The sequence below is a fragment of the Urocitellus parryii genome, chromosome 7 (assembly GCF_045843805.1).
Source record: "Urocitellus parryii isolate mUroPar1 chromosome 7, mUroPar1.hap1, whole genome shotgun sequence".
Taxonomy (NCBI): Eukaryota; Metazoa; Chordata; class Mammalia; order Rodentia; family Sciuridae; genus Urocitellus; species Urocitellus parryii.
In genome coordinates this window covers 118,728,953-118,744,623 of record NC_135537.1, presented here as the reverse complement: position 1 = coordinate 118,744,623, position 15,671 = coordinate 118,728,953, and the positions used below count along the sequence as shown (strand labels likewise).

Here is a 15,671-nt window from a genome sequence, read left to right as displayed (position 1 = left end):
TTGTCTCAGGGACCCCTCCTCACCCAGGCCAGCCAGGGACACAGAGATAACCAGAACCCAGGCCTGGGCCTCAGAAAGGCCTTGGACGTGAGCCTGGGGGCCGCGTGGGGACACCAGTGCTCCGGAGGTCAGTGTGGCTGGGGTGGCCGGCAGGGCAGGGTGGCCGTCAGCTGGGGGTGGCCGTCCCGGGGCAGGGCTGTTGTTTTTTATTGAAGGGTCAGAAATGACTTTATTTTTAGATGGCTGCAGAGAAGCCAGGGATGAAAATGTCACTGAGAAGAGAAGAGAGAGGACCCAGGGCCCATGGCCACACCTGAGTGTGCAGGTGGGGGCCCTGGGCAGCTGCATCCCGTCCGGGCCGGGCCTTCCTCAGTGGGGTGGACAGGACGTCGGGGCACAGAGGTCGCCGTCACCCCCATGGGCTGTGGGGAGCCGGGAGCCTGGGAAGCAGGTGTGAGCAGCGTCCGCCGTGGCCCCTGGGGTCTGTTGTGGCCAGACGGCGCTGCAGCCGGCTGTGGGTGCAGGGGAATGCGGGGGAGAGCCGGGGGGCGATCAGGTGGCAGGGTCGCACAGATGGGGCGGGGCGAGGGCCACCGGGGTGGTCAGCTCTGCTGGGTCACCAAATCATCCAGATCCGGGCAGCCCCTGTCTCCCAGGCCTCTGGACCACCTGCAGCAGGATGGCAGGTGTGGAGGAGGCGGGGCTAGGAGGGGTGTCCACGGGGACAGTCCAGGGCCTAAGGCAGTGCACTGTGAGTGTCAGTCCCCAGGAGCCTGGCGGGGCAACCTGGGGCCTCGAGTGTGTGAGGGGCAGGGGCCCAGTCTCCGTGGGACGAGAGAGCACGCCCCTGGGCACTCACTGCAGAGAGCCCTGTGCCCCTGGCAGACGGGAGCCGAGGAGCAGCAGCTGGTGGCCTGGGTACTGGAAGGTAGGGACGTCCTATCGGTGACAGACACAGAGCCCTGGGGGTGGGTCGGGTGCCACCCTAGTGGTGACAGGGGTTGACTCAGAACTCCCCACGGCCACTCCCTCTGGAGGGCACAGGGCGCCCACCCCGAGGACGAGGGTGCACGGGCAGCTCCACAGAGCTCAGTGACCACAGTCCCCTGGAGCGGAGGTGTTGTGAGGAGATGGTCAGAGGCTCCCAGGCCACCCTGTTCACTCTGCGGGGCGAGGTGTCCCCGGGGCCACCTCCCAGAGGGGAAGAGCCCTGTGCAGGGTGCCAGGCTGTGCCCGGGGGCAGCTCCTCCCGCAAGCCCAGCTAGGTGACCCGGAGGAGTGACTTGAGTGTGGTGGGGGACCCTGGCGTTTAATTCTGGGGCCTCCTGCCCTGGTGGGCACCTCGGTCAGCAGGGTGGGGACTGGAAGATGCCCGAGGAGAGGGCCACCGCGGGGGTGCTGGCTGGGCAGACTGCAGGTCGGGCCGCGCGGGAGGCTCCCTGGGCAGTGGGCGAGTGCGTCCAGTGTGCCCTGTGCCAGGGGTCTTGGGGTCTGTGGATGGTGCTGTGGCCGCGGCCCTTTGGACCCAAATGGCAGCCCCAGAGAGACCGGGGGCTCCCCAGTGGCTGCCTGCCCGCCTGCCTGTCCTTCCGAAACCCACGCTGCCCACCCTGGCTGGGCTGGCCTCTTACCATGTCCACGGCCACCTTCATGGCCTCCTGCAGCCCAAAGAGCTTCCCGGCCACCAGGTAGACCCCGCCGGTCCACACGGCGCAGGCCTCGTGCACCCAGTGCTCCTGGGTGTCCCCGCCGGGCTCCGCGGGACCCTCTCTGCTGCACTCGTGCTTGCGGCTCTTGTCGGCTGCGGCCGCCTCCTCGCCCCCGTCCCCCTGACCGTCACAGCAGTAGCAACTCTGCAGCCGCCGGGACAGGCCCCGGGCGCTGGTGCGCAGTGAGCCCTGCTTGGCCGGGTCCGCTGGGCCGTCAGGCCTGGGGGGCTTCCCGGCGGTGGTGGCGGCGGCAGCAGTGGCGGGAGCGGGGGCTGCACACTCGACTTTGAGTGTTCTCTCAAGGGGCGGCGAGGCCTCCTCACAGGTGCCTTCCGGCCGCACCTTCTCCTTGAGTTTTGGCTTCTTTTTGGGGAGGCAGTGTTCGGGGTAGTAGGGCCCACAGAGGTCCCCGAGGTCCTTGAAGTTGGCCGGGTTTTGGCAGAGGCAGCAGACAAGGCAAGAGGTACTCAGAGCCTTGGAGACCACAGGCCCCAGGTGCATGGTGGAGGAGAGGGGCAGCGAGGGCCGTGGCTGCAGGATGGAGCCCCCCGGGAGTGTGGTCAGGGAGGTCCCGGCCACGTCCAAGGAGAAGGAGGAGGAAGATGAAGAGGAGGAGGTGGAGGAGGAAGGCTTCCTGTGGGGCTTGGGCTCATCCCCGGGGGAGTTGACCACAGTGCATACGGTGGTGAAGGCGTCTCGCTTCTCCACCCGCACGAAGGGTGAGAAGGCTGGGGTCCTGCTGTCGGCCCTCAGCCTCTTGCAAGAGGAGATGTATTTGAGGCGGATTTCAGGCTCGGCGGGATCCAGGGGCAGCACCTGCTGCTGCCGTCTCCGCTTGGCACGCCCTTTACAGGGTGAAGCGTTGGTGTTCTTGGCCCGGCCCCGGGTGAGGCGCTTCCGCTTGGAATAGCTGCTGTAGTTGGCGTGGCCCGGCTGCTTCTGCGCCCTGGTCTGGGGCTGGCAGGGCCGGCCCTCGGGGGGCTGGGAGGCCAGGCCCAGCTCCTCGGTCTTTGGCTTCTTGCCTCCTCCACCAGAGTTGTCCTCGCCACCCGCCTGCGTGCCGCTGGCCCTGTCTCGGGGATTGAGGAGCAGAGCCTGGCCAAGATAGGGCCGCTTCTCCAGGGGGCCTTTGGAGAGCCCGAGGCCTCCGGCCCTGCCTTTCCGGCTCCTCTTCTTGGGTGCCAGCATGGTCCCCCCAGGCTGCAGGGCCTCCGGGGACAGGAAGGCCTCAGTTTTGAAACAGTCGGTGGAAGACAGTTTCTTACTGTTCATGAGTTTACCTTTTAAGGACCTGTTGGTCGGATTTCTACACAACGGCTCCCCTCCCGAAGCCCCTGGGAACTTCTGTCCCGGGCCCACGCCGACCAGACCTTCTTCTGCCCCGGCCGGGCTGCCCCCGGTGCTCTTGGGCCCCCCGCGGTCCTTCTCGGGGAGGGCCGGGCTCAGGGGAGTCCCGGGGGGCGCCCCGGGCACTCTGCAGGCGAACTTCTTGAGGCTGGGGGAGGTGATCTTCTGCACAATGGCCTCCAGCTTCAGGCCCCGGCCTTTCCTGGGGGGCAGCACCTTGGTCTTCACGGTCCCCGGGAAGGCCGCCCGTGAGGCGAGCTTCACGCAGGCCTCAGGGGCCTCGGGGGGCGGGGGCTTGGTGGTGGGCTCCCCGCTGCCCTTGGGCTTGGCCTTCTTGGGAGAAGACATTCTCTTAAAGAGCGAGGGGGAGCCCTCGGCCCTGTCCTCCTTCCCGTCCCCCGCGCTGGCACTGAGGCTGCTGCTGCTGCTGCTGCTGCTGCGGAGGACCAGGTTCCTCTTCTTGGTGGGGACAGGCGCCAGGAAGGACGATTTCCTCTTGAGCGCGTGGAGGGGCCGGTCAGAAAGCTTGCCCCCTGTGCCAGGCTTGGGGACCCGCGCTCGCTGGCTCACTCGGCCCTCCTTCTGGGGACTGCCCGCGGCAGCGGCGGCGGTGGCGGCGACCTTGAATGGGGCAGGCAGGTGGTTGTTGGCAAGGACCTTCTTGGTGGCCCGGCAGTTGGGGAGCCGGGTTTCTGAGGGTCGCCGCCGCTTGGCGTGGAAGACCTCCTGGGGTTTGGTGCGCGATCGCAGGATCATGGAGCGCTGGTCCTTGCCGGGCAGGCCGGGCGAGTCCGGCTCCTTGGTTTTGGAGCCCATGGGACTGCTGTCCGAGGCCACGGGCAGGGCGGCCGGATTGCTGGGGCTGGACGCAGCCTTGGGCGAGGGCTTCCCCACCCGCTTGCCCGACTTGAAGGCGGCTCGCTGCTTGCCCCCCAGCTTGTCGGGGGGCGCGGGGGTGGTGGTCAGCCCCGGGGGCCCGGGCGTGCGGGGCTCACTCAGGGCCGTGAGGGAGCGGGTGCACATTCTGGGGAGCCCTTCGGAGGGCCCCCTGCCTGGGGCCCCGGCCCCTTCCATCTGTCCCTGGGGGGGCCCGGTGCAGGACTCGGGGAGCAAGAGGTCTTTGGGTAACGCTGGTGCTCTGCACGGGGAGTCCTCGGCCTCGGGCAGCCCCCGGTGGACCCGCCGGCTCCGCAGGCTTTTGCCCCGTGGCACGGGCTCTTTCTTGGCGATGGGGGCCTCGGGCACGGCGGGCTTGTTGGGCTTCTGGGCCAGGGAGGCATCCGGGGTGGTGGAGTCCACCGGAGCCCGGTCCCCCTCGGGCCCTTCTTCGCCGGGCTTCATGTGGGACAGGGAGGACTCGAACCAGCTCTGGACCTTGGACTCGGCACCCACGGTGGGGCCCAGCAGGATGACAGACTCCCCGGAGAGGTGGCACGGGGAACCCCAGCCGGCCTTGGAGTCCAGCCCCTCCTCCGCCTCCTCCTTGGTGCAGAGGAGGGGGGCCTTGGGTGACAGCGGGTCCTGCAGGCCGGGCCTCTGCTCCGGGCTGCCCAGCAGCTCGCACAGGGAGGAGTACTCCTCGGCCTCCAGGTCCTCCTTCCTGCCGGGGGGCGGCAGCAGGGGCAGGTCCCCGAAGTCGGCTGCCGAGCAGCAGTGCCGGCTGTCCTCCAGCCACCGGTCGGCCTTGCCCACGTCGGGGCACTGCAGCAGGCCGCCGGCCTCCTCCTTCACCCCACCCGCCTCCTCCGGTTTGAAGTCCCCGGGCAGCGCGGCCGCCTTCTCCCCGGGGGGCCCCTCCTCCTGGAAGCCCAGGCAGGCCGAGGCCTCGTGGGCATCCCCTTTGCCCACGCCACCGTCCGGGGCCTTCCCGCCCTGCTCCAAGCCCTTGGTGAGCTCGCCAGGGTGCAGTCCCCAGCGGGGACAGGCATCCCCCAGGTTCTCCTCTGGCCAGGCAAAGGGGTTGGCGCCGTCTGCTGAGCTGGACGTGGTCGTGGTGTCCGGGAAGCAGTCGAAAGCCGCGGCGGTGGGGTCCGGGGCGGTGGCGGCCCCCAGGGTGGGTTTGGCGCCAAAGGAGAGGGGACCGGCGGTTTTCTTGGGGTCAGGGGCAGCGAAGGCCACCGAAGGGTCTTCAAACAGCCCCGGGCTGAAGTCCTTGGTGTTGCTGCTCTTGTCCAGCTGCAAGGAATCAGGCAGGGCCTCGGGCTCCCCGGGCCGTGGCCAAGCGTTCTTGGCCACGGGGTCGAGGCAGGCGCTGTGGTTCTCCAGAGAGAAGGGTGGCTTGCTGGCGTCCTTGGCCAGCCCCGGGGTCTCCGGCCAGGCCTTCTCGGCCTTCTCACCGATGGCTTCTTGCAGCCCCAGGATCTCAGAGGCCAGGTCCTCCTGAGCCAGGGCACTGAGCAGCAGCCGTGGGCAGTCCCGCTCGCCGGCCACGAACTTGGAGAAGCTGTCCAGCGGCAGACTGCTGTGCAGGCTCTGGAAGGAGTCGTCAGATTTGGTGGACATGTCGTCAGGGGAGGTCACAGAACAGGTGGACACGGACTCGGGCTTGGCCTTGGAGTTGCTGTTGACCCTGGCCGGGCTGCCGCGGGCCTGGCTGCAGTAGAGGAAGCCGCGCTCCAGCGGGTCCTCGGAGCCGCTCAGGTAGTCGGTCTCCTGCGGCTCGGCGTGCGTGGACTGCGGCGTGCTGCTCAGGGGCTCCGACAGGGGCGTCCCCGCTGGCTCCGCGGAGTAGCCGCTGCCCTCGGGGCTGCAGTGCTGGCTCTTGTGCTGCTCCGGGGTCCTGGACACCAGGTTCTTGACGCCTTTCTTCTGCGGCACGGCGGCCTTGGACAGCAGAAGCTGCTGGACCGTGTTGGATATGTTCTCCACCTGGGAGGTCAGGGCCGTGAGGCTCTGCAGGCTGAGGTCTGACAGCAGGTTCTCGGGGATTTTGTCCTTCTGCAGGGGCTTGCAGTTGCTGGCCTGGGTGTCCACGGAGCTGGCGGCGTCTGTCGGGGAGGGATTGAGCAGGGGCATGAAGTGGCTGTGGTCGGTGATGCCCGCGGGGAAGGCCCCGGTGCTGAGTGGCTGCTGGTTGTAGGGGAAGTTCTCTAGGTTTGGCATGAGCGGGGACGGGGTGGAGCTGTAGGAAGGGGAGCGGCCCACCGAGCGGGCCGGGGAGTGGCTGGAGCTGGGGCTGAAGGTCTGGTAGTACTGCTCGGGGGTCCTGACGGCAGCCGTGTCCGGCTGGCAGTAGCCCTGGCCTTGCTGTCCGTAGTGTTGGTATTTGGCGAGGTTTTGGTAATGGAGGGTCTCCTGGGCGTGGTGCCGGCTCTGAAGCGCCGGCTGCTGTGGCTGGTCATAGCCGAGGCGGCCCGACGGGTAGGCGTGAAGGTTCTGGACCCGCTGTCCCGGGGCCAGGCTGGCGTTGGCGGTCAGTGGCCTGTCGTGGGGCTGGGCCGACGGTGCTGTGCAACTCTTATAGGAGTGGGCCCCCTGTCCGCTGCCCTGGACGGACGAGGAGTAGGTGGACGAGGTGGGGAAGGACTGGGAGTGCTGGGGGAAGTGAGCCCCCTGGGGGAAGGGCAGGGGCGAGGCGAGGTCGTTCTGCAGTTTCTGCCTTTGGAGTTTGGGGTACGCCAGGGGCTGCTGGGGCTGGGGCAGCTGTGGCGGCGGGGGCTGCTGGACAGGCAGGGAGTGAGTCCGGAAGGGAAGCTGGGCACCCTGCTCTGGGTACTGCCTGCCGGGGGGCACGGCCGTCTTTTTGAGTAGGTTCTCCTCGTACTTGCCCACCCCTCCTGGCAGGGGCTGTGGCTGGGGGGGTGGCGGCTGGGGGGCCCCCCAGGCCTGCAGGCCCTCCTCCCCAGAGTAGCGTCCCGGGTAGGGGTTGCTGTCCTGGAGGCCACCATAGCCGGGGAAAGCCGGCCTCCCCTGCAGCGCCTGCTGGGAGGGCAGGGCCTTGCTACCTCGGTGGTACTTCTCGGCGGCCACCGCGGCCGCGGTGCTGGAGGGGGTGCTGGCGCCACCCTCGTAGCCCGGGTAAGGCTGCGGGTTATAATAGTCCTTGGCGAGCAGCCGCTGCCTGTCACAACTCAGCCCGGCCTGACTCGGCTGCCTGTAATTCTCCAGGCGAGACGCTTCCTGCGAGGTCTGTGGGTAGCTCTGCTGTTTGCCATGGAAACCACACCTTTCTCGAAAAGACTGCATGACGCGGGCTGGCGATCTGTGGAAGAGAAAAGGGAGACAGGGAGGGGAGGGGTGGGGGGCAAGAGGGAGAGCGATTCAGATGGGCCACCACGTCCTGGTCCCTGGTCCCCCTCAGCCACCTCCCCCCACCCCCCCTCGCCCTGCAGCCCTGCCTGGCCGGGAGTCTCCCCACCAGCTGTGCACAGATTGACAACCTCTGCACCCAGGAGGTGCACTCCATAATCCCCACTTCCACAGGGCCACCACGGGCGCAGGGCGCTGGAGGTGCAAAACGGGGGCTGCCCAAGCCAAGTCACCCGGCTGGCTGGCTCCTCCCCTCGGCCCCCACCCACCACCACTCCCAGCTCTTCCAAGACAGCTCAAAATCATTTAGCAGAGTAATTCCGGCTCCTCACGTCCCCTGGGGCCCTCTGGATCCTGTAATCTTAGTCCCTAGGTGGCTGTACTCAAGCGTGACCCAGCCATGCTGCGGACCCATGAGGATCTGTCCTACCCCGCCAGGGAGAGGCCGCTTGCCAAAGGCGTGCGCACACACACACACACACTCTCACACACACACACACCTCCCCTATCACTGCCATGCCATCTGGAATCTGTCTGTTCCCTCTAGCAGACGTCAACTGGGGGGGGGGGGGCTGCCGAGCCACTGTAGATGTCAAACGTCCCCTCCTCTGACTCCTAGGGACGTAGGACGCCGCACCTGCCTCTTGTTTGGGATATTATAGGTGCATAAACAGATTACGTGATCCAGGGTGAGGGAGCGCATGCTGATGAGGGACAGGGAGGCTGAGCTGCGCCCCTGGGCACAGGGGTGATGGGACCTGGTCCTTCAATGGCAGGGCCCCCTCCCGGCCTCCCCAGGTCAGGTGGCACGGGGGAGCAGCCCATCTGGTTATGATTTTAGGGGCTGGGGCCCAGGCAGGGGTCTAACCTACCCTAGAGCAGGATCCTGGGTTAGAAAATGATCCTCAAAGAACCTTTGAGGGCAGAGCAGCAGGATTCACAACATGGGCTGGACGTGGGCGTCTAGGGCTAAAGGTTCCCTGCAGTGGACGGGCAGGTCTGGTGGCCCCAGAAGGCCTTCAGAGCGGGGGGGGGGGGGAGATGGAAAGGAGAAACGCTAGCCACAGGCCCCGATCCCAAGGGCTTGGGATTTACCCGGCACAGTGATAGATGCAGGCCCAGAGTGGCCTCTGCCTGGCTTGTGTGGCCCAGGCCCCCAGGAAGGGGACAGGGACTTTCCAGTTTTCCTTCCCACTGAACACTAAAAAAGAGGGGATGGCCTGCCTTGGGCTCCAAAGATTCCAGAGTGTTTTGAGGGATCAGAAAGGAATCAGGGCAGAGGGCTGGGGTTGTGGCTCAGGGGTAGAGCGTTTGCCTGGCATGTGTGAGGCCCTGGGTTCGATCCTCAGCACCACATTAAAGTAAAAAATCCATGACAACTAAATATCAAAAAAAAAAAAAAAAAAGAAAGGAATCAGGAAAGAGGTGGCCGGGCAAGAGGGACACAGAATAAACAGATGTGAGAAGAGGGGAGCTATAGGGTGAGAGGAAAGAGGTAGAGAGATGCGCCGGGCGGCGGCGGGAGGGGGGAGCAATTTTCCAAAAGGGAGGTCCAGCCCCAACCCTTCTTGTATGGGATCTGGGGACTGACCCAAGAAAGGGGACAGAGGAGGACTTCCATCCAGCTGAGAAGGCCACCAGACGCCCCCCAGGAGCCCACTGGCACAGTCTCAGGTCCCTCTATCCCAGGAGCTTGGCCCAAAGCACCTCCTATATGGCTAGCGGTACTCAGGCGTGACCCAGCCATGCTGGGGGACCCATGAGGATCTGTCCTACCCCGCCAGAGTCAGACGGCCAGTTCCAGCTGCACACAGGGGGGCCAGCATTCCCAAGAGAGCCCCTCCCCACCAAAGCCCCCTTGCCCTCTACTCCCCCGCTCCCTGGAGTCACCACAGGTATGGAGCAAGGAGCTGTGTGCCCGCCCTGCTGACCCACTTCAGGCCCAGCCCCGGCGGCTTGGATAAAACACTCCAGGACGTGCCAACCCAGAGGAGCTCTTGGTTCAGGCTCGGTGGCTCCCAGCCAGGTGGGCAGTCCTGTGCCTCCCGCCCGGATCTCTGCAGAGAAGGGCGTAGCCACACTGCCACAGAGCTGCCCAGGGTGGAAGGGGAGGTGGGGGGCGCGGTCAGCGGGCACCTTCCCGCACTGTCCAGGCCCTAGGGCTGCAGGTGGCTGGCTCTGTTCAGGGTCTGGCTGCGAGGCCAAGGGCATGCCGCTCCCTGCCCTCCACGGGCACATGTTGATGAGCCCAGAATGCACAGACCCAGGACCGATGTGAAGGCTGCACCTCCCTCGTATATCTGCACAAATTACATTTCGGCTTTTATTAGTCCCAGATCACTCTCATTTCCTGCTGAGTTGTCCTGTGGATATCATTAACATTTCTACGGCTTTATTTTTTATTTTTTTTCCCTCCCTTTCACATTCTCCAAAATGCATTACCAGAAACATTATTTAAAAAGGGGTGGGGGTGGGGTGGGGGGGGTGGGACGTGCCATTCGCCGGTGTCCCCTCCCCAACCTTCTCTGTCCACAGCTACCCCTCCCTGTTTAATCAGTCCAGCTGCTTCGTCTTTTAATTTAGCCAAGCTGGATTACAGGCGGGTTTCCCAATGCACCCGAGCAGCTGGATTGTGGCGAAACATCTATCTCTAAGAAGAGACAGTTCAATTAAAATAGGAGAGGCCCAGTGCCCGATGGAGGATGCAACCCAAATGCTCGCCCAACATCTCCCTCCAGCCCCGGGATCAGAGGGAGGGAGGCAGGAACAAAGGCCTCCTGGCCTCCCGACCGACCACCGCCTCTCAGAGCCCTGAGAGGTCCTGGCGGCCTAGGTCAGGAGAAAATGGGGGCACTGTCTCTTTAAGAGCTGCCTTGGTCCTGCCCTGGGCTCTGTTGTTATTAATTATTGTGATTATGATTACTTTTCAAGAGCACTAGGAAAGGACACCAGGGGACAAACCGTGGCTTGGGCAGGAGGGAGAAAGGGTCACACACACACACACACACACACACACACAGGTCCTGGTCCAAAGCACCCCTGCCCTGTGGTCCCCCCACCCACTAGCCTCTTTGCCACCTCTCTACAGTTCTTTTTTTATTTTTTTTATTCTCATTTGTTACACAGGACAGCAGAGTGCACGACAGTTCGTATTACACACACACACACCCAGAGAGCACAACTTTTCACATCTCTGGTGGTAGACACAGGACAGTCACAGCATTCCCCTCTTCTCCAGGTCTTGCTGAGCTTGGAAGTCAGGAGGAGAGCAAGTCCCGGATACCTCTCACCACGAGACCCCCGAGCACCTCATCCTTACAACCGCCTGGGAAGCCGGGCCTGCTGGGCTTGATGGGGTGGAAGCACAAGACCCCACGGCCCAGAACTGTGCCCGGGGCTCCAGCCCTCGAATGCAGCGTCCCAGGACTTCCCTCCTGCCCAGCAGCAGATCTCACCCCTTGAGAAAGCCACCTAGGCCACCATGAAATAGTGTCTGGAAGGATGAGACTCTCACTTCAGACTCCCCCCAGGGTGAGACCAGCAGTTCCTTAAAGGCCCTGGCAGCAGGGGAGCCAGGGACATGGCCCTCCCCTCAGAGACTCTGGGACCTCAGCGGGGACCTCCGGTAGCTGCCAGAGTGACTCCTCTGCACCAGTCCCCTCCCCCATGCTTTGGCTGTTCTCTCTTTTACAGAAAAACACCAGCTTCGGAGGGGCAAGTGACCTGCTTAGGCCCTGACCCCAACGACACAGCAGGAGTGACCAGGCCCCTCGCCTGGACCCCACTCCAAGCATTCCCATTTTGGAGCTGAGTGGAGTGGGGGGGGGCACATCTCAGCCTACCTGGCCCTCATCTTCCAGAAGCCAGAGGGAGGTCCACTAATGGGCAGTGACGGCCACTGACCACCTGCGGCACCATGGCAACCATTGTCCTCTGGGCAGCTGAGCTCAGGGGTCACCGGGTCCATAGCCTCTCTAGCCTCCGGGGTTGGATCCCTGTCCAGGAAATGGGCACAGCTGTGGCATAGGAGGAGCCTGATCAGGAGGGGGCAGAAGGAAGCTTTGCCTGAGAGAAAGGAGGCCAGGGAGGGACCGAGGGGGTGTCCAGGGAGGGGGGGAACCCCTGGGGTCTCCCCATCTGTTGTGGGTGATGAGTCATAGAAGACGGGACGCCCGGATGGACGTGATGATCATGAGCCAGACTGGCTGCTGTCCTGGGGAGGGGGTCTAGGCCGAGTCCCAAGGGCCTGGCTTTACTCAAGAGCCCACAGTGGGACAGGTGAGGGCGGCTGGGCCAGGGGGACCCTCCTGGAACATAAGCCCCCTCCCTAAAACATGACCCTCCAGGTGGGCAACACCTGGGCATGACCCCCTCCTTCATTTAAGGTCCCCTGGCTCATGGGCAAACCCCACAGGGCCCCAGCGTGCCTCCGTCTGCAGAGCTGGGGGTCCTGAGTGGCCAGAGGCAAATGACACAGGGACAAGAAGACAGCCCTCTCCAGAGCTCACGGTGACAGCTGTGCTCCTGAGCTGAGCTGAGGGACCCCTGGCTTCTGAAGCTGCACCCCGCACCCCGTGCACCATGATGCCTGTTCCCAGGTTGCAGCCAGGGACAGACGGGAGTCCCCGGCCATGGGCCATCCCCCCACACACCGTCCAGGAGGTGAGGGGCAGCATCGAGGGATCTGCCCCAGCTGCTGGCACTCAAGGGCCCTCCAGGGAGAGGCTGGCAGGAGGTGCGCTCACCTATCCTGGGCTCTGTACTTATCAGTCTCTTGTGGACAATAATTTCTTTTTTTTTTTTTTTTTTAGATCACTTTATTCACCACGGAACAAAAAGCATCACGTCTCTGTCAAAATGAAGAAAAGTATGGAGAGGGAGCCGACTGCTCGGATGCGAATGCCCCACCCACTCCAGGGTCCTTCCCACCCCCAGCCAGGCTGGTGCCACCAACAGAACCAGGGTCCCAGAACCGGCAAGATCAAAGGGCAGGCCCAGAGTGGGCCTCAGGGGACCCAGAGGGGGTTCCCGGTCTGTGCCATTCTTCTCTTTACCCCAAACCCTGGCAGTGCCTGCCCTGGCAAGAGGCCACACCATAGGTAAGGGGGTGCAGCTGGCAGCTTTGAGGTTGAGGCAAACGACCAAAGATCCTCGCCTCACTCACCCTCAGGCTTGTCCTCCCTGCCCACGTACCCCGAGGGACCGTGACTTACTTTTTCTGGGGGAGTGGAAGGACAGAGGAGCTGAGCCAGCGGGCTCCTGGGAATGCTGATTGACTTTTCAGACTTTGGCAAGCCTTTTCCCTTCCTGGGCCGCAGGGCCTTTGCACGGGCTATTCTCTCTGCTGGGAATCCCTTTCCCAGACAACTACGCAGCTCCCTCACCCTGCTCTAAGTCTGCGCCTCTGTCACTGTCTCCAGTGGCCTTCCCTGAAATGATACCCCTTCCCCATATTTTTCTCCAAAGTATTTACTACCTCCTTATAATAAACTTTAACTTGCTTTATTACTGGTCTCTCCTGTTTAGTAGGAAAGTTGGATTTTTCACCTATTTTGTTCAGTCATATCCCCAATGCCCAGAACAATATTTATTGAATGATTCATGCTCCAAATGTCACATTAACCCTGTAAAAAAAAAAATCCAGAGCAAGCAACAGGGTGGAGGGACAAAACAACTCTAGAGACGGGGGTGCACCTAAGTGATGTGGGCACAGGGAGCTGGAGAGCGTGGTGCCAAATCAGGTGTGTGTGTGTGTGTGTGTGTGTGTGTGTGTGTGTGTGGTGGGGAAGGAGCCCCCCATCAGCCCAGCCAATTGCTTCCCTTGTGGAATGGAACCCAGGTGCCAGAAAGCCTGTTTTTTTCCTTTAAGCCAGAAATCAGGAATTTATAAAAAAAGGGATGTCTTTCATTTTTAAAATGTAAAAACTTTATTTATATTTCTTTTGTGGTACTGGGGACTGAGCCCAGGGGACACTCTGGGACACTCTACCACAAACCTACATCCCTAGCCCTTTTATTTTTCGTTTTGAAACAGGGCCTCCCTAAGTTGTCCAGGTTTAGACTGGAACTTGCCATCCTTCTGCCTCAGCCTCCCCCATCGCTGGGGTCACAGGTTTGTGCCAAGGTCATCACACCTGCCTTTTTTATTTTTTTTTTTAAACCCTCCAGAGTCCAAGGGAACTTGGCTGTGGGCTGTATGTACCTGGTCGCCAGCTCCCAGGTGTCGAACGCAGAGGGAGGGCTGCAGGCCTGAGAGCTAGTGAAGGCAGAGGCCAGGTTGCGCTGGGGGTGTGGGCACTGAGCGGGTGCTCAACGGAAAGGGATGAGCGCAGGCGCTGCACCCAGAATGTCACCTGGCCCTGGGGGGTCCAGGAGGACCCAGTTAAGCACTGGATTGGAGCAAGGCGAGTGCCCTGCACCTGAGGAGGGCAGAGCTGGGCAGCCTTGGGGAGGAAGGAGGTGCAGAGGTGGGGTGCGGAGGCCCACAGAGATGGTGATGACCTTTATAGCATTCTACGCCAGACACGGGCGAGGCCCCGCCCCCCACTCTCCTGGGTCCCCCCCCCCCCAGCTCCTTGGTGACACTCATCACAGCGGTAATTACATAATTAATGCTACAATGAGCTGTTTCCCACGCACCTCCCTCACTGGAATGTCGACTGATCAGGGCAGGGGCTTTCTGTTCTGTCCTAAGTTCTAAGCCCAGAAACTGGTCCCCAGAGTCACTGCTGCCTATCAAATATTGTTAGGATGTATGGGGACCTGTCCGCCTCTGTGCTACCTCACCACAGCCACAGGAGGAGGTCCAGAGAGAGGTCTGATGAGGGGCCTGGAGGCCAGGACACATGCAATAGCCAGCCAGCCAGGAAGGGAAGGGGAAGTGTGCGCGCCTGCTCTCCCCCACGGCCCTGGACTCATTGGCTTGTGGAGTCTGGACGGGGACCCAGCTGGGCGCTGAGGACGCACAGGAAGATGCAGGATGCCCATGCTCTCCTGAGGTGGACACACAGTCCACATCTTCCAGATGGAGTGTCACCCAGGGGACTGTGGAGAGGCCAGAGGACTTACCCACTCAAAAGAGGGGTGAAGCCACAGCCCGAAATGGCTGGGAGGTGGCAAAGAGCAAGCGGGTCACCGCAGTTACCTCCCACCTCTACCAAATTCTCTACCCTCCACCCCCGAGCTCAGGTGGTCCTGCTACTGCGGCCACTTGTCACTGTCCTCTATCTTTAGGGCACCGATCCCTGGCAATCCTGTCCAGCCAGTCACCTGCTGCCTGGGCGCAGTTCCCTGGCTGTCCCTCTCCTGGGAGCCTTTGGGGCACCCTGGCCTGTCGCCCAGGTCACAGAGAGGTGCCGGGCTTGTTTCAGATGCACTGCGGTCCTTACTCCTCTCGGCCACCAAGACCAGCAGAAAAGAGCAGAGGAAGCCACTTTCTGCAGAGCACCATCTTCAAGTCTTCCCCTCGTTTTTTTCACAGAGGGATTAATGGATGCCCAGAGAGGGTCAGCGTCTGGTCCAGGAGGCCCAGCAGGGCTGAATTCCTCTGTAGCTGGCCTGTCAGTCAAACCCAAAAGAGAGAACAGGGCCTTCCTCCTAAACTCCCCGCCCGTTTCCCACAGCCGACGCGGAATGTGCTGTCTTCCCCCCAGCTTGGGTGGAACTACCCCTCCATTCCCTGCCTCCGACACCCCCTCGCTGCAGCATCCTGACAGCAGCAGCAGCAGCAGCAGCAGCAGCAGCAGCAGCAGCAGCGTGCCAGCCCTCCCAGCCCCGGTTCCACCTGGGGGAGCCGGGGAATTGGTGCCCCCTCCCTCCTCCCAACCCCCAGGGGAGGAAGCCGCCTGTCAGGCCGCCACGGCGTGTCAAATCCTCTTGCTGCCTAATTGTGAGACGGCGGCGTTTAAAGAAACGCTTTTCTGGCCGCCTGCCACACCGCGAACTGCTTGGTATAATTTTATTATTAAGGAGAGAGAAAAAAGAGGGAGGGGATTGGAAAGGGGTGGGGGAGAGAAGGGGAGAGAGAGAGAGAGAGAGAGAGAGAGAGAGAGAGAGAGAGAGAGAAGAGAGAGAGAGGAAATAGCTCGGTCCAAGTCAGCTGGTGGAGTATTCTGCTCAATGTGAAAGCGGGGACAGCTTTCCAGTTGGCAAGCTGACTTCGTTAATTGCGCATTCAGTCTCTACTTAGGGTAATTGAAACGAAGCGGGGCCCGGCTCTGACAATTAGGGTCTGCGACTAAGCCATTAACCCTTTCCTCCACCGCCCCCTCGATCGATGCCATGACACCCTGGCAAGGAAAAGGGAGGGCTACCGGGCGCCCCACCACCACCACCACCACCACCACCACCACCACCACCACCACAGGG

General features: G+C 62.7%; 1 protein-coding gene across 3 annotated transcripts in view; it reads right to left on the bottom strand.

The window, feature by feature from the left end:
• The window catches only part of Rai1 (retinoic acid induced 1), a 108,046-nt gene that overhangs the window by 7,767 nt on the left and 84,608 nt on the right, over positions 1-15,671 (bottom strand). For 2 of the 3 annotated variants that reach the window (XM_026408685.2, XM_026408686.2), the window contains one exon: positions 1,632-7,257. In XM_026408685.2, the coding sequence (XP_026264470.2) occupies positions 1,632-7,241 (5,610 nt within the window). In that variant the 5' untranslated portion in view covers positions 7,242-7,257. Of the gene's footprint in view, positions 1-1,631; positions 7,258-11,146; positions 11,227-15,671 lie in introns of those variants that run through there. The other variant, XM_026408684.2, reaches the window with a different exon arrangement.